The sequence below is a fragment of the Xenopus tropicalis genome, chromosome 1, assembly GCF_000004195.4.
Source record: "Xenopus tropicalis strain Nigerian chromosome 1, UCB_Xtro_10.0, whole genome shotgun sequence".
Lineage (NCBI taxonomy): Eukaryota > Metazoa > Chordata > Amphibia > Anura > Pipidae > Xenopus > Xenopus tropicalis.
In genome coordinates, this window is record NC_030677.2 from 22,774,086 (window position 1) to 22,792,244 (window position 18,159).

Genomic DNA, 18,159 nt, shown 5'->3' on the forward strand with positions numbered 1-18,159 from the left:
TTTCTTTCAAACAATTATAAAAAACAATATATAGGCACCAGAGGGTGTCTGTATATAAATACGGCCATGCCCCTACCTGTATTAAATTTAAAAAAAAAAAAATGCTATCTAGCATCTTAGTAGGGCCTATCCTCTCTTTTTTTTCTCTACTTCTGATTGTCTTTTGTCATAAAATGTATTTTACTTAATATTCACATTCATAACCCTGTCTAAATTTATTTATGAAGAGAAGGTATGTAATGTACAGCTGTTAAGCTGCTGTGGCACCTCTTAATGAGGTGCATATTTAGGGCTTACTTTAGGGCTTAGAGCCTTATTGCATTTAAAATGTATTAGATTCATATATGAATAAGAACCTGTGACTTTTACACTTAAAGTAAGGTCCGTATTCCAGATGTTCCATTATGTGCAGCACCATATCTTAAAGCTGCTAAAGCGCTTAAACATAAGCAAAAGAGGTTTGGTTTAAACACTTTGTGGAATTGTGGTAGCTGTGACCTGTACTTGGTACTGTCATTATGTAGAAAAAGCAAATTGGTAAAAAGGAATAACTCATTGATGTCCGGATAATTGATCACATACTAAAAAATGAAGACTGCCCTCTTTACTATATCCCCTTCATGGAGTATTATACAGACTTTCTACAGTGTGGTACATGTTTCAGGATCTACAGAGGATACAATATACAGCAAAGCCCGACTGATATCTCCATGGAAAACAATATTTCTAAAGTCATCACTGCTGTCTCCCATGCACTAACCACATCGACCACGCGTGCACTTACGGTATGATTAGCATTACTTGTTTAAAGCCACTTCCTTGAGGCTGGTATTGTTGTGAGCCATTTCTGTAGCGCTTGTCTTTGTGATTAGCATTGCTGTATGCATGTCTGTGTGTGCCTGGATATAGGTTTTGGTGTATTTATTTTTATTGGCTGTGTAGCTACATACATATTCATTTTTAAAAAGAGCTAGTATTGCAAAAGTCTATTCTAAAGATCCAAATCTACTGCCCATTCATTAGGCTTTCCAAACATTTTTCAGTAGCAGCCACCAAATGTTACCCTTTCTCTGCCTCTGTTACTTTTTTCTTACTGATCTTTAAAGACTGCATTAGTTGCTAGGATCATTTTATTATTTCTTTATTTTGCTTGGGTACCTATCCCCATAATCCTTCCCAACCTCTGGTACCATTCACATCACACTGTCTATCATCCTTACCTATCTTTTTACTTTTATTAACAGGGCTTAATAGAAAGCTTGCTTAAGACTGCCTAAGTTTGCTTTTTAACTTGCTTAGTGTTAGTTTTAACTTAGTTTTAACTTTGCTCTCCTCTGTATATTTTATGTTTAAGTTTGGTTGCTGTGAGGCGTTGTGCCTCCTATCAATAACCTATCCAGTGTGCACTTGGAGCATAGGATGGCACTGTGGGTATGTAACCAGTACCAGTGCTCAAACCTCCCGAATACAGGTTTACAAGAACCGTGGACGTTCCTTTAGGTAAGTAAACTAAAGATCTTCATGGCAGTAGAGCTAAGACTAATGTTTAGGTATTGTTGCACTTAGATGTTGAAGGTCCAGCCAGAAGGCAGATATACCTTGCAGTGGCTTGGGCTAGGCTCATGTACAGTATGGCAATTCTTGCAAGCCATAGTGTGCTGTGCATAGAACCATGCCAAGCCTACACAAGGAATTCTTTAGCGTTTAGGAAAATTGGCAGTGCCATGTTCCCCAGCCAAATACCCCAGGCCAGCTTACTTTTTAATTAGAGGTGCACCAGCCTTGGGAAAAGATTAGCACTTGTGCTCACTAGGGGTTCAATAAAAAAATTGTCCTTTAACATCTTTACTTTTATCACTCCATCCTCTTCTGATGTCAGTTAGATGAGAGAAGAATTTGGAGGAATAAGCCAGGGATAGCATCACAAGTTGTTGAAATTAAAGCTGCACATACATTAAGAATCTGCTTCTTTAGTCAGGTGCCATAAGAGTGTATCTTTGCCCTAATAGGACACCTACCTGCAGGGCTGAATTGGGTTGATAAGTCATTGGCCTCGGCCCCTCGAGACAATGATCTGATCATACTGCTGGCCTACAGGGACCTTACATGGGAGGACCGCATCAACCAACAGATATCTGGCTAACCAGGCCCTCGTGAGGCCCCTATACAAGTTGGGCCAAAACAGCAGATCAATGAGATGTAAAAGTAGAACAAATTCCTGGATAGCTAGAGAATAGCAGTAGGACAGAAATATTACAGATTTTAGTAAAAATGAATTCAGATGTGTTAAAGGTTATAGTCCTGTTCACATTGTGGCACAGTAAGAGAATACAGCTGTAATTGATAGGTTATTTCACTTCTCTAATGCAGTGCTGTGCTAGTATAAGATTTCTAGAAATAAATGTAAGTTATTTGTTTTTTGTTCTGATTTTAGCATCTCACAACAAAGCCCATCAGAAGAACCCAGGAAAAGCTGCACTGCTGGAATGTCTAGTATGATTCTCTCTCTGCTCTCCTCTGCCTGGTTTCCTTTAGACCTTTCAGCACATCAGGATGCCTTGGTACTGGTCGGAAATCTGCTAGCAGGTCAGCTCATATCCTAAACAAATTACCATTTAATCTCACATAATGAGCGCGTACTTAGGGTATGAACTTATGGTAAAGTTTGTGCCACAAATGACTGCCTTTACTGCTGCCACTTGTTGTTTCTGCCATGAGAGAGAAGTACAAAATTCTAATGCTGTCGTTATTAATTATTATATCCTTTTGACATACATGTGCTAATATATTGTTTTAATGTTAAATCTAATTTCTACAGCTACTGCACCCAAATCATTGAAAAATCCCTGGACGTCGGAAGAGGAAACAAGCCAGGGGGCAAATAAACAAGAGGAGCCTTGGCCAGCTCTGGGTGACAGGGCAGTGGTGGGCATGGTGGATCAACTCTTCATTCACTTACTGAAGGCAATAAACATATGTGCTCATGTGATTGATGATATTACTCCTGGACCAGTTGTTAAGGTGCGACACTATGTATGTTACATAAATGGAACCATTGTTGACCGTTGCTATATATATAAAATAAAATATATAAATATAATATAGCAAAAGGCGCTGTGTATTGCCCATCTCACTGATTTTCTTTCTGAAACCCCATCATGGGGAAATGCTTAGTGTAAGTAAAAAATGGAGGCACTGTGACATTACCTTAAAAAGTGTAAGAGGAGCTTAGACAGGGAGGGGTGGTCTCATTCAGGAGCCTCAAACCAAAATTGTATGTGCCTGCAAATGAATGATTGCACACTATAGTTTAGTTGATTTACTTTACAGGTTGGCTCAAGTTTTATGTCTTATATAATATATGGGAATAAAGAACATGGTAAAACTGACAGATGGGGAAATATTTTGGCCATTATTGTGGATGAGGAGCTGAAAGAGGATGTGGTATCCCCAATCTATGTTTCCCCTAACTGTAGGTACAGATTGATTCAGCCATATATACTTTGGCCAAGATACATCAAATATTCTCAAACTCCAGATCCCAATATTTTATGAGATTACATTGTCTTGCTCTGGCCACTTAGTGGTCTTAGAGCTAACATGCAAGTTTATGTGACTTGCAGTGTTTGTGACTTGCAGGCTACTCTTCCCTCTCTTACCAATCCGCCATCCTTAAGCCCAATCCGCCGGAAGGGAAAGGAAAGAGATACTGCTGAGCAAGCTGCTGTTCCATTAAGCCCAAAAAAATCTGGTGAAGCCACCCCAGGTAAGATTTAGCCCTACAATTCTGACATTCTGATTGCTGCCAGTTAATCGCTTGCTCCGGTGTCCAGGCAGCAGCTATTGACACTCCAGAACATTCAGTGCTAACAGCTTGTGACAGGCAAACTCACAGCACTTCCAGTTCAATGAGAGATATCTTGTGTGCGAAGATTCTTTTTGATTATTACCACAAATAGTACTGATCAAAAAACCACATGCCATGGCCATAAATGTTGGTTGGGTCATATGCTTTGTATGGAGTCTGGTTTGGCAGTCTCACATTAAAGCAAGAGTGACCTATATGATCTCTGAAACAATGGCAGAGTAGTTCATGGGAAAAATGTTATTGCCTGTTATTACTTCAGTATCACATCTTCACATATCTCCAGTAACAGACACAGTAACATAGTAACTAAAGTTTGAAAAAAAAGACAAATTTTACCTTTAATATCTTTATATATATATCTGTCTATATCTATATAACACCTGCCTAACTGTTGAAAAAAAGACTCCATCTGAAACCTCTTTAGTTTGCCTCAGAGGGGAAAAAAAATCCTTTCTGACCCCAAGATGGACCAGTCCCTGGATCAACTTGTACTAAGAGCTATCTCCCATAACCCTGTATTCCCTCACTTGTACTGAGAGCTATCTCCCCTACCCCTGTATTCCCTCACTTGTACTGAGAGCTATCTCCCCTACCCCTGTATTCCCTCACTTGTACTGAGAGCTATCTCCCCTACCCCTGTATTCCCTCACTTGTACTGAGAGCTATCTCCCCTACCCCTGTATTCCCTCACTTGTACTGAGAGCTATCCCCCCTACCCCTGTATTCCCTCACTTGTACTAAGAGCTATCCCCCCTACCCCTGTATTCCCTCACTTGTACTGAGAGCTATCTCCCCTACCCCTGTATTCCCTCACTTGTACTAAGAGCTATCCCCCCTACCCCTGTATTCCCTCACTTGTACTAAGAGCTATCTCCCATACCCCTGTATTCCCTCACTTGCTAAAAGCCATCCAACCCCTTCTTAAAGCTATCTAATGTATCGGCACAATTCAAGGAGAGAATTCCACAGCTTCACAGCCTTAATAATTCAAAAATCCTACAAAATAAATTATGAAGACAAATTGAAAAGTAGCATTGAATAAGTCCATCTAGGTCTAGGACATAAGCTGCTGAATCCCTTTGACAGTTGTTGCATTTTTGTCTATGGGCTTTATTTAATATATCTTTTTTTTTTTTTTTTTTTTTTAAATCACATTTAAGCTTCCCGTCAAACAGAGGCTTCAGGTCCTGCACAGACAAGCAAATCTATTGGTAGTTTCTACCATCTCCCATCGTATCTCAAATTATATGATGTGTTGAAAGCTACGTACGCCAACTATAAGGTATGTAATTTTAAAATAGATTAAACACTTGCCCTGTGATCCCCAGGAGATCCACCCCAGAACACTACTGCTGCACCTAGCTAGCAAGACCACCCTAAACATGAGCAGTTAATAAACTTGCTGTCAACCTGGAAGTTGCCAGTCACCCCATAAATCCTCCCAGAATTAAAAATATGTCTTCTTGCCCTCCCATGTTTTGTTTTGAAATTCCTTAAATGTAGCTGGTGCCGTATTTGGGTCCAGTGCTGCGCTGGACATAAGACCTCCAACTGCCCCATAGCTGACTGAGTGTCCGGCAGCAGGCTGGGGTTGTTTTCAGGCTGACCTGAAACACCAGCTAGAATCTGTGTCACAATTACTCAGGCTCCTCTATACAGGAAAGCTAAGCAGCCTGGGTGTCTGCTGAAATACATTTGAGAAATACATTGTTCCCAGCAGAACATACTTGACATTGAGGGTTACTGTGGGTAAGGAACGCAGCAGCAGCCTGCATCCCATAGCAAGAAATTGGATTTGTCTGCTGAGCTGGTTACTGAATCACAGTGATATACTCTGGTTAAAAAGTATATAATGGACATAATGGGGTCATTGTTTGGTTAATATTGAGCCCACACTGCAAGTACATTAGATATATCTAACAGCATGGTTTCTTTGTTTAACACCAGGTATCATTAGATCTGCAAAATAATAATGAGAAGTTTGGGGGTTTTCTGCGCTCAGCTCTGGATGTTCTGTCCCAAATCTTGGAGCTTGCCACCCTCACAGATATTGCGAAGGTGAGTTGGGGGGTCAGCTTCATGCAGAAACACAGTGTGAGGCCATGATTATAGGCAGGTTAATTATACATTTGTTACAGCTTGGAACACAGAGAAGTGAGCTTGATTTCTATTTTGTGTTGCTCAATAGGAGTAGTTATTTCGCATTTTTTATCTCCACTGTGATATAAGGAAATGATTTCGGCTTACAGGAAGGCAAATCTGAATACAAATCCAACCAATATGTAGTACTTATCTTTCAAGGGAATGTGCCTTTTTGTTTCCTGTAGTTAGTACAGGAAATTGTCAGTCTTAGCAATATATGTAATTCCCACACTGCACGTGCCACAGTTGGTGAGCAGTCTGAGCTTGTATCGTTTAGCTTCTAAAAAAGAAGGTGTTGCTGTGGGCATTGTTGTAATGTCCTCCTAACAACTTCCAATATGAAACCGTACAGGAGATGGTAGTCTGAGCTTTATCTGTTAAACGTTGGACGTTATCATTAAACCAGGCAGGGTAATGGCACACTGGACGTTTTGTTGCCTGCGATGAATCTTCGATATCACAGGTGATGCAAGATTCCTTGTTTCCTTCCCCACCGGCGATTGGCGTATTATCTAATGGGAAGGAAACAAGGGACAGTTTTTTATCTGCAGATTTCTTCCAAGGCAATCACTTCCCTTTAATGTGATGCTGCTAATGCTAGGGATCAAACTTGCAGGTAAAGTCTCTTCTCTGTTCCTGTAGAAGGTAGATGGATATTTTGTGATTCAGCTGTGCTGTACCTTTGACAAAAGGAAAAGCATTTTGCCTTTTATAAAGCCATTTTGGAATGAAGTGATGGTTTGAACTACCCGAAATGTTGAATTCACTGCACAGTTTTCTGAGACTGTAGTGTCAGTGATTATCCAATATAACAGCACTGAATTTGCAATGATGTAGAAGAGAGTGTGTCTTGGGGAGAACGTCTACAGGTGTCACAGTGGCAGATGGGCAAATCCCAGTGCAGATCTCTCTTACATACTGGGTACTCACTATGGGGCTGATAATTACCTATTCACCTTAGGAATAGGGATGCACCGAATCCATTATTTGTGGGTTCGGCCGAACCCCAAATCCTTTGTGAAGTTTTCAGCCGAATACCAAATCCGGATCCTAATTTGCATATGGAAATTAGGCTACGGAAGGGTTAAATAGAAGCACCAGCTTAAAAATGTTTTTACTCCTGTCTTCATGTAACCAAAAGTCACATGATTTTAAAGATTTGGTTCGGCCAGATACTTTGATTCGGGTGAATCCGAATCCTGCTGAAAAAGGCAGAATTTGTTGCATCCCTACTTAGGAATTACTTGCCCTAACAATAATTCAGTACAGGTGAACTGATCTAATTTTTGCAACACAGATTAGTTGCGGCGACTAAGCGCACCGCGTGTCTTCGCCCTTAGACCAGGAGCACACGGGTCCTTTTTCCTTTTCCTTAAAAATGTTTCTCTTTGATAGTGTGTTGAAGAAATATTGGGATATCTGAAGTCCTGCTTCAGTCGGGAACCAGTAATGGCAACTGTTTGTGTCCAGCAAGTAAGTCAAGTTTTCAACATTTCAAAGTATTATGTACATATAGTTATAACATGTTCCCTAACACTGGCGCTCACTTTTCCTTAAAAATAAGCTGCTGAAAACCCTTTTTGGAACCAACTTGGCTTCTCAGTTCGAGGCAATGTCATCAAACCCCAGTAAATGTCAAGGGAAAGCTCAACGCCTGGGCTCATCCAACCTTCGCCCAGGGCTGTACCATTACTGCTTCATGGCGCCGTACACCCATTTCACTCAGGCACTGGCAGATGCAAGTCTAAGAAACATGGTGCAGGCTGACCAAGAACAGGACACATCAGGGTGGGTGCCTTTATCTTTATTTTTTTCTATTCCTAATTTGTATCATTGTAGTTTCTCTTCTTCCATCTCTGTTTACAGTTTTAAGCTTTAGGGCAAAGACAGACGATTTTTAAAATCCAGTCACTGTGACTAATTACCATGCTAAAAAGTTGCAGCGATATGTAACGCACAGTACATTTCGCACACAGCATCTTGTGTGTATTTTAATGGAGGTATCATTGCGATTAGTCACCACAACTGTATTTTTTTAGTTGCCGCAACTGCAGGTTTTTAAAGTTGTAGTGACTAATCACCCTGTCTGTCTTCACCCTTAATGTTCAGTTAATTTCTGTGTATTTGAGGATTTGTATCATATCACCCAGTTTTCCTCTAACGTATAACAACACCAGTTCCCAGGTTACAAAATCAGTGTTTTACATTTTTAGCTATGCTTAGCCCATATTTACTTAATGTTTGCATGACTTTCTTAGAAAATCAGGGTGTATTCAGTAACACAGGTAAATGTGTATTCACAAATGTGCTAAGAGTAGCTGCCACTGATTCTCCACATCTATTTTTTTTATAGGTGGTTTGATGTCCTTCAGAAGGTTTCCTCTCAGCTGAAAAACAGCATCAGCAATGTCACTAAGCATCGAACAGACAAGGTATTATTAAGCTGTCACCATACCAGTAAAAGACTTTAGTAAACTGGAAACATTTATTTTTTTACAAATACACAATTATTAAATAGGCTTAGGGAAGTAAGTGGCCTGCATGACCAGACACTGCCCTGGTATATATATTGTAAATGCTTCTGATGCTATTTTGTGGCTTTATCTTAATATTGCATATAGTGCACATTGTTGAAACCCCATTCACTTACCATGGAAAGATGAGCAGCAAGATATTTTCTGGGTGGAAGTGCCAAATCTATTTGCCTACTTTGGTGGGGGCGGGGGCAGGGGCACCATGAGAATGAAGATCCTGCAACTGTAGAATGGGCATTGGAAGGTTGAAAGTGGCATCTTAACTGCTACCTGCCTTTTCTGTCTTCCATCTCCTTTTTAGTGTCTTTGAAAGTTGGGTGCCCAATGTGCCTTAGAGAGCACTGGTCAGGACCATGGTCCGGGATTGCTCAAAAGGCCCTCCATTCTTCCCTTTGCTCCCAGGGGCTCTTTGGATTTGTTCTATCCATGCACACTGCTGCTGCAAAGAAGCCTGAAGGTGTCAACTAACACCTCGGGGCTACTGGTTCCCAGGACAATGTCTCAAGCAAAGGCTTGTCTTCAAGCTTAATGCCACTGATTCTTGGCCTGCAGATAAAATATCAGCCCCTACTCTGGCATCACTCTTTCCCTGTGCTTGCACCCAGAGCCATTGCTTCAGCCTGGGTGCAGGTAAGTGGAGCGTGTTTTAACTCCAAAATGCATAATTGCAAGTTTTGGAACTTTGTGTTTCTGCACCTGGGCCGAGGCAATGGCTCCAGGTGCAGGCAAAGGGGAAAGGCTGATGCCAGCGTAGGGGCTGGTCTCTGTCTGCGTACATATGCAGGCGGAGAAACACCCTCATGTGGCTGTGCACATGATGCTCCTTGTTAATATTTCCATTATTAGTTTGTATGAGGGAAAAGAAACCCCAGTTAACCTTGTACTATAAAAATGCATATGTTTTAGTATTTGTTATTACCAATCTGTATCATGCAGTAACGGTCCTGTTTTGTCAGAATGCGATCCATAATCACATCCGTCTGTTTGAGCCTTTGGTTATAAAAGCCCTGAAGCAGTATACAACAACCACCTCAGTTCAGCTTCAAAGGCAAGTTCTGGATCTCTTGGCACAACTGGTCCAGCTCCGCGTCAACTATTGCCTCCTTGACTCTGATCAAGTACGTGCTGTTTTTTGTCTCCTCTAAGACCTGTCACCCTAAGAAATAAGTCCAAATTATTTTCTTTATTGTTAGTTGAGCAAAATAAACTTTACTTACTCTATATAAATAATATAAATCTTGTTTCCTTCCGTCTTGGAATTACTCAATCAAAGCAAGCAGGCAGGCACCATTTTGTGGACACTGTTATTAAGGCAAGCTTTGTATCATGCCAAAATCTTGTTTATGTGATAGAATGGGGGGCCTGATGCCCATGCCCATGCACTGGCTACACAGTTAGATAAGGAGGAGGGAGGGGAGAAGTGAGATGTGCAGTGACATCTAGGAAGTGCTGAATGGAAAGCTAAAGTTACTGTCTGCCCCGCCTCTATGCCTAAGGCATAGAGGCGGGGCAAGCAATATATGATTGACAGCTGGGATTTTTAAATGCCTTTATAATGGGTTTGGATGTGTTAATATAAAAATGAATTTGGGTTTCATGTTTAATTTGAACAGGACTTTTATTATACAGATTTTCATGTCTGGGTGACAGGTCCACTTTAACGCAATCCTCTATGGTTGTTCTACTTTAGTAATGTGTCTAAATCAGTGCTGCTCAGCCAGTGGGAGAGGGATACCTTTATTAGGCCCTGTTGCTTGGATTGATGTCCATCAGAAGGTTATGGAACAATTAGTTTTTTATAAGATGGATTTATACAAATAAAATTTATTAATAGAGCATCATGGACCCAGGAGGAATATTGTAAGTCTCAAGTTTAGGTTGGCCACTAGGGCTGAACCTATTTTGCTGGTCCTTCATTCCAGAACTTCTAGGGATTGTTCCTTGTTTTTGCTGAGACATACTGTGGCTGCTTCTTTGCAGAGAACATTGCTCCTGAATCATATGCTAGGCTCCTATTTTTTTCATTATGGTATTATAACAAATAATAATATAAAAGGTAATATGACCCTTCTATTGTTGTTAAAGGAGAAGGAAAGGCTAATAAAGAGTTAATCTCCAGCTGCAGGCATACCTTCAGTTCTCTCAATAGTGCCCTTAAGTCTCCCCATATTTCTCCCGTTCAGATGATCAGAAGCCTCATAGGAAAATAAAACGCTGAGCTCTGTAAAGAAAGTTCCCATAATGCCTCACTCCTGCACCAAGACCCGTGTACATGCTCAGTTATTATAAGACTATGAGGAAGCTTCCTGCTGATTGGCTCAGATCACACATTCCTAAGCGTACTTTTTTTTACCTTTCCTTCTCCTATAAGCTAAAACTCTCAAAACCCTTTCCAGCAGCCTTCATAAGAGGGTGCAATTCAACAACAGCTGAGGCAAGTGTTCTTCTTGCCTTACTGCAATACTGTCTATCCTTCTTAGTCTTCCTTCCTACATCTGCAACTAATTGGGGTCCATAACACCTCTTATATACTCCTCTTCAGATAGTAGCTCACTGTGAGACAAGCAATAGAAAGACTGGCCACATACACTTGCAGCATTGAGCTAAAGTAAATAAGACACAGTAACATCACTTTATATGAGAAATGCACAAGTTCCATGTGATTTTCTTCTTTCCTGCAGGTGTTTATTGGATTTGTGTTGAAGCAGTTTGAATACATTGAAGTGGGCCAGTTCAGGTAACCCTCTGCCTTTAAGTTACAATGGAATCTTGCTGCTGATGTATATTTATATATATATTTTACTCATTCTTCAGGGAATCGGAAGCCATCATTCCCAATGTTTTCTTCTTCTTGGTACTTTTGTCATATGAGCGTTACCACTCAAAGCAGATCATTGGGATTCCCAAAATCATCCAGCTGTGTGACGGCATCATGGCTAGTGGGAGGAAAGCAGTAACACATGGTAAATTTATACCTTTTCACATATATCACTATTTCTAGGCCTCACTGCTTTTAACTTAATTTGTGGGGCCTATAACTAGTCTGGACTCAACTCAGATCTGCAGATGTAACTTCAGCCTGCTGGAAAGTATTAGGGTGAAGACACATTGGGTGAATAGTTAACACGGTGATTTTAGGCGCACCAATTATTCACAGCGACTTTCTAAAAATCTGCAGCGACTAATAGCCCAGTGTGTCTTCGCCCTTACAGGGCAACTTAGAAGGAGATTGTGTTTTTGCTTAAGTGATTATAATGGTAAAACAACAGTCCCTACACTTAAAGAGGTAGTTCACTTTTATGGTAACTTAGTATGCTATAGAACTTTTCAATTGGTCTTCATTTTTTTTTTTTTAATACTTTTTGAGTTATTTGCTTTCCTCTTCTAGAATTTTATTCAGGCCCTCTTCTATTCATATTCTAGTCTGTTATAGAATTGTTCATTCTTTCTATTCAGGCCCTTTTCTATTCATATTACAGTCTCTTGTTCAAACTATTGCCTGTTTGCTAGGGTAAACAGAAACCTAGCAACCAGATAGCTGTTGAAATTTTAAACTGGAGAGCCACTGAACACAAAGCTTAATAATTGAAAAAACAATAAATAATACAAAATAAAGACCAATTGCAAATAGTCTAAGAATAACATGGGCATGTAAGTACCCCTTTGCTCCTATAGATGCTAATAAGCAGGAAAATGAATTCATATGTATCCTGTACTGTTTCCAGCCATCCCTGCTCTTCAGCCCATCGTCCATGATTTATTTGTACTGAGGGGAGCAAACAAAGCCGATGCTGGGAAAGAGCTTGAAACCCAGAAGGAGGTGGTGGTATCGATGCTTCTGAGGCTTATTCAGTACCATCAGGTAATAAAATCACACAGTCCCACTGTCTCTCAGTCTGTTCTTTTAGTTTTATATTGCTTTCCAAGTCCAAGCTCTGTCCCTTCATCCGTACTCCTGTTCTTTTTGGCTGCATTTGCTTATCGTGTCTGCAATCATGGCTGCTTATTTAGCAGAAATTGCAAGTAATTAAAATCAGTCCCTTTTTTGTGTGTTATGTTGGATCCCAGGTGCTGGAAATGTTCATCTTGGTTCTGCAGCAGTGCCACAAAGAGAACGAAGACAAATGGAAAAGGCTGTCGCGGCAGATTGCAGATGTCATTCTACCAATGCTGTCAAAGCAGCAGGTAAGAACGATGAACGTGATTTCCCATGTGAAACATTTCCGTTATATATAGTGGCAGTCACATCTGTGCAGATTGCCGGATGGGCAAAGAGCAGTTTGGTTGGTAAACAGGAATGCCATAGAGCTGAAATTGTATTGTCGCTCTGTGTAAATGAAAGCACTTTATAAGCTTTTAGAGTTATTTAAGGCATGTCTTACCATCTGTTATAATTGCCTTTCCCTATCAGTATGTGTGATCTAAACTTTACATGAGTTATAGCCAGCCTGTAGCCAATGGGGGGCATACAAATAAGGACTAGATAGATGGAATGAAATATAAACAGCGGTAAAGTGTAAATAATTCCTTTTATGCCAAGCAAAGTTCAGCCACTGAGATAAGCCAGTGTGGGAGTGGGGTACATGGGTGCTGAATTATAATTACTAAGACATGCAAAGATTATTACTCCACAAAATGAATAACAAGTAAAACCCCAGAAATGTCAGTATAATCACTATAGAAAATTGCTAATCTGAATATTAACTCCAGGCATTCCTGTAAAGTTACTGCAGACATGGCTAACAAGCGCTCCATTAACCCCACACATGCCTGATGGATACTGAGCACTCCATTAAAGGAACAGTAACACCAAAAAATAAAAGAGCTTTAAAGTAATAAAAATATAATGCACTGTTGTCCTGCACTGGTAAAACTGGTGTGTTTGCTACTGTAACACTACTATAATTTATATAATAAGCTGCTGTGTAGCCATGGGGGCAGCCATTCAAGCTGGAGAAAAGGCACAGGTTACATAGCATATAACGGATAAGTTCTGTAGAATACAATAGTGTTTTATCTGTTATCTGCTATGTGCCTGTGCCTTTTCTCCTTTGAATGGCTGCCCCCATGGCTACATAGCAGCTTATTTATATAAATTATAGTAGACTTTCTGAAGTAAACACACAACTTTTACCAGTGCAGGGCAGCAGCACATTATATTTTAGTTACTTTTATACACTTTCATTTTTTGGTCTTACTGTTCCTTCAACCGCACACGTGCCAGTAAGATCACTACAGAACTGGACAATGAGCGCTCTGTTAACCCTAGAGAAGCCAGTAAGATCACTGCAGAAATGGCCAGATTACTTATTTTCCAGTTCTTGTATGCTTCTTGTCTCTCATTCTCCCTTTGCCTAGCTGAAATGGCTGTAATGAAAAAAATCACAGATGGAATGCTTTCACCGTGGAATGCTTTCATTTTTCTACTTTATCTTTGAAATGAGCAAAAACTTTTCCTGCAGTGATTAAGGAGCTACGAACAGTGGTGGGAAGCCAGTGGAGCCCCCACAAGATCAGGGCCCACTGGGAATTTTCCCTGTATTCTGGTGGGCCAGTCCAACCTAGAAATCGGCTTGTTTTCCTCACAAATATCAGCTATCATTTGCACTGCTGGCTGCACCCACAGGGCAACCAAAAGCGCACAAAGCCTTTTCCTTTACCTGGCAGTGTCTATGTGTGTATCTGTGTCTTTAAAAGTATTTCTGCAGTGTAGGTTTAATGAGAGTAGTCAACAAAACGATTAAAGGGGAACTCTACCTAAACACAACTTAACCTTTTGAAAAGTAAACATAATTTCAAGCATCTTTGCAATATACATCAATTAAAAAAGATGCAGCCTTTTCATGATTGCTAATGTAATAATATGGTTTGGAACAGTTCCCTAAGCCCCACCCCCTGTTCCCCTGCTGATCTGGCTGACTACTTTGTGACTCAAATAAAATGTAACAGTAGTCGCCTGCCCTCAGCCTTCCTTCAGCCTGTATCCTCCCAATCCCACAATCCCCTGCACATGTGATGTCAATAAGGAAAGAACATCACAGTGCAATGCATTGTGGGTTATGTAGTTCCTGCATGCTGTCTGTAAGCTGTGGAGAAGTTGTTACAATTTGCAACATCAATGTTTTAGTCCCCCCTCCCCTGCCAGGATTTCAAATGATTCAGAAAGAGAACTGTTTTGCAGCTTAATTTCAGCATATATAAATAGTATTTATTAAACAGATTACAGGGATAGGTATATTAGAGGTTTCTGTGTTGTGTGGGGCTCTTTAATGAATTTTGGTTCAGAAGTCGTAGTACCCCATTAAAAGCTAAGCACGGTAGGCTAATTTTCCTTGTTTCTTTCAGATGCATATAGATTCTCATGATGCTCTCGGCGTTATAAATACTTTATTCGAAACTTTGGCCCCTTCAGCTCTTCGGCCGGTAGACATGCTATTAAGAAGTATGTTTGTCGTACCGTGCACTATGGTAAGGATTAAATGTTTTAGTTCCCTGATTGAAAATGTATCTTTTGGTTAAACTAGTTAGGTATACGGTACAAAGCGAGGTTTGAGCATTATGCCACCCTTCCAATTTCCATTCTGGCAGTCTTGTAAATTAGTTGCAGAGCCCCCCATCAGGAATTATGGTTCGTCATCATATTTACTTGGCAGGGCTAATCAGGACCTGTAAAATTAGCCCACTGTCGATTCAGGCCTTGGGGGTTGGGCCCTGCCAGCTATGTAATAGCTTTGTTATTGGAAAAAAATGCCCATGGGTACACCCAAAGCCCCACCACAGTCTATCCCAATCCCTATTGCAGATGTCAGGGCATGCTAAGAGCTTTAATTCTCTAACCATTGGAGATATCATTGATTGCCTGTCCCACATTAGCAATAAAGAAACAAGTATAATCTTGTTCATATGTTATAACTGAATTGTTTATAAAATACCCTGTTATATGAACTAAACTTTTATGCAGCATTAAGAATTCTTTGAAAGTTGCCAAGGATAAGTAGTATTTACTTGGAAGTGGGAACCATTGCTGTCATTGCTCTCAGCAGTTTTTGGCTGGCACTAGTAATATGTGAAGTGTAGTTCAGCAACTTCTGGAGGGGCTGTAGTTTCCCAACCCAGACCTTGGGTTTCTCCCCATTTACTAGCTTACCCCTGGTGCATTGGCTTACAGATAAATAGATGTTCCCATATCTCTTTCAGGCCTCAGTGAGCACCGTCCAGCTGTGGATATCAGGGATCCTGGCTATTCTCAGAGTTCTCATCTCTCAGTCCACAGAGGATATTGTTCTGTCTCGTATACAGGAGCTCTCCTTGTCGCCAAAGCTTATCTGCTGTCAGAATATCATGAACCTTAGGGAAGGGGATAATCCTTTACCTCCAGAAGTTTATCCTGAGCAGAGTGAGAATAAGCCGGCCCCTGAGGAAACCTTCTCTCGGTATGTTGGGTGTATGTTATTCCACTGTGCAACTCCTTTGACTTTTCTGTTGCATGAAGGAAGGAGTCCTGGGACTGGGAAAGCCAGACAGGAGAAACACATTGGCTTAATGAAAAACTATAAACATCAGGTTGAGCTATGATAATATACTGCCTGCAGATACTAAGGGTACCCAGTAATATAGCACTACTTAATAAGTACTGTACTGCATATGCCACTTCTCAGTTGGCGCATGTAATACCCAGGGTAGCAGGTTAGCAGTTAGAGCCATAGGGGTGTCTGTCTGTTGGGCACCGCCAGTGCTTATTACTTGTCTCCCTATAGCAATCGGCTAGTGTTTTATGTTCATTGGTTTACCACTTGAAGGTAGTTACTGATTACTTACTATTGGTTACTTTGCTGGTTCCATTTGCTCCATACTCTCTGTATGGTCGAATGTGTGGTCAAGCTCTCTCTGCATTTCTTTAGCAAGCAAAGATGGCTAGAAAGTCTCTGTCAAATGAAATTTCCCACATAATGATAAATTTAGAGATCCAAAAAATGATTACAGAAAGGTGTTTATTTTATGTTTCATTATTAGGCTCTTAGTTCTGTTACATAAAAATCTGTTCAGTTTTCTTGACTTCCGTGTATGAATTTCAGGTTCCTGCTTCAGTTGGTGGGCATCCTTTTGGAGGACATTGTGTACAAGGAGCTAAAGGTGGATTTGAGTGAGCAGCAGCACACTTTCTATTGCCAACAGCTGGGCACCTTACTCATGTGCTTGATTCACATCTTCAAATCAGGTAACTAATACAGCGATGCGTACATAAGTAGAGCTCATTGGGTCTCTGGTGCCTGTGGGTTTCACTTTAAGTTATTGTGAGGGATCTCATAAAGCCAGCATTACATGGCAGTGCTATAGTGTATCAGTAGCCGGACATCCTAAATCAGTCAGATGGCTAAGGGTGCACCTTGCTTCCATATGCATTTCTCAAGGTGGGGTGAACAAGCAGCTTTGCTATGAACAGCTGTATTCATGTTTTGTCCACCAGGTGGCTCAGATGATCTGCAGCTTGATGTATAATTGGTTTGTACTTGCCCCGGTCTTTTTCCGAATTCTACTAGTTTCTAACATGCCATGCTATGTGTATTGTGTTAGCCCTCTGGTACCTGTAGTTTTAATGTCTGTAGGGGTTATCATGAATTACTCAGGATTTTATGGGTCTGGTAACTTAATTGAATCTAGTATTAGGTACAGAGTGGGCTTTTCCATAGCAGGGTGTTTCCATAACCTTGTTCTAAGGATACATTTTTTATATTGAAATATATATTCATATATGAGTTGATGTTTGTTTAATGCAGGCAATTAAATCTGTTACAGGCACATTCCGGCGCATCACAAATGCAGCAATGAGGCTTTTCAAAGGAGATGGTAGTAATGGCAGCTTCTACACCTTAGAGAGCCTGAATGGCCTTGTGGAATCTATGTTTCCCACTCATCCATCTCTCGTGCTCCTTTGGTGCCAGTTCCTGCTCCTTATCAACTATACCAACTACAGCTGGTGGTCTGAAGTGCACCAAACTCCCAAGTAAGCCACAATCTGACCTGAATTGTTCATTCCAAGGCCTATTTAACAGCTAGAATACGGACGGGCTTTGACGTGGTGTAAAAGGGAGTATAATGTCTTTAGTGCAGGGGTCTCTCACCTTTTTTAACCATGAGCCAGGTTCAAATGTAAAAAAAGTTGCAGAGCAACAAAAGGTGCCAAATATGGCCTGTGATTGGCTCCTGTGTGGTAGCCCCTATGTGAACAATAGCCTACATAAGGCTCGGTTTGGCAATACACATAGATTTGATGCAACTAACGCTTGCCTTCAAGGCAGGAATTCAAAAATAAGCATCTGCTTTGAGGCCACTGGGAGCAAAAATCCACAGGTTGGGGATCATTGCTCTAGAGCAGTGGTATACTAACATTTTATATCCAAGACCAACCTTCCGTTGATGTCTGACATTTGTCCAGGCTTCCGCTTAGCCCCTAGGGAGATTACCTTTTAGGAAAGTAATGTTGTATCTTCTGTTTAGTTCCATAAATATTTAAAACTTCAAACTGGTTTCCTCTTACTCTGCTTTAGGAGCATCTATAAAAGTAAACAGAGGCTTTCTCCAAACCCTAACTCACATTCAGGCTGCCACTCCAAC

General features: G+C 40.7%; 1 protein-coding gene across 4 annotated transcripts in view; it reads left to right on the forward strand.

Annotated features, from left to right (window-relative positions):
• Positions 1 to 18,159, forward strand: part of htt (huntingtin) — an 85,006-nt gene that overhangs the window by 38,190 nt on the left and 28,657 nt on the right. For all 4 annotated transcript variants that reach the window (XM_031895313.1, XM_031895314.1, XM_012955737.3 and 1 more), the window contains 19 exons: positions 665 to 785; positions 1,355 to 1,500; positions 2,435 to 2,586; positions 2,819 to 3,021; positions 3,640 to 3,766; positions 5,029 to 5,150; positions 5,816 to 5,926; positions 7,406 to 7,483; positions 7,575 to 7,798; positions 8,364 to 8,442; positions 9,501 to 9,662; positions 11,226 to 11,281; positions 11,359 to 11,507; positions 12,270 to 12,406; positions 12,613 to 12,729; positions 14,890 to 15,012; positions 15,742 to 15,977; positions 16,620 to 16,762; positions 17,341 to 17,548. In XM_031895313.1, the coding sequence (XP_031751173.1) occupies positions 665 to 785; positions 1,355 to 1,500; positions 2,435 to 2,586; positions 2,819 to 3,021; positions 3,640 to 3,766; positions 5,029 to 5,150; positions 5,816 to 5,926; positions 7,406 to 7,483; positions 7,575 to 7,798; positions 8,364 to 8,442; positions 9,501 to 9,662; positions 11,226 to 11,281; positions 11,359 to 11,507; positions 12,270 to 12,406; positions 12,613 to 12,729; positions 14,890 to 15,012; positions 15,742 to 15,977; positions 16,620 to 16,762; positions 17,341 to 17,548 (2,694 nt within the window). The remainder of the gene's footprint in view (positions 1 to 664; positions 786 to 1,354; positions 1,501 to 2,434; positions 2,587 to 2,818; positions 3,022 to 3,639; positions 3,767 to 5,028; positions 5,151 to 5,815; positions 5,927 to 7,405; positions 7,484 to 7,574; positions 7,799 to 8,363; positions 8,443 to 9,500; positions 9,663 to 11,225; positions 11,282 to 11,358; positions 11,508 to 12,269; positions 12,407 to 12,612; positions 12,730 to 14,889; positions 15,013 to 15,741; positions 15,978 to 16,619; positions 16,763 to 17,340; positions 17,549 to 18,159) is intronic.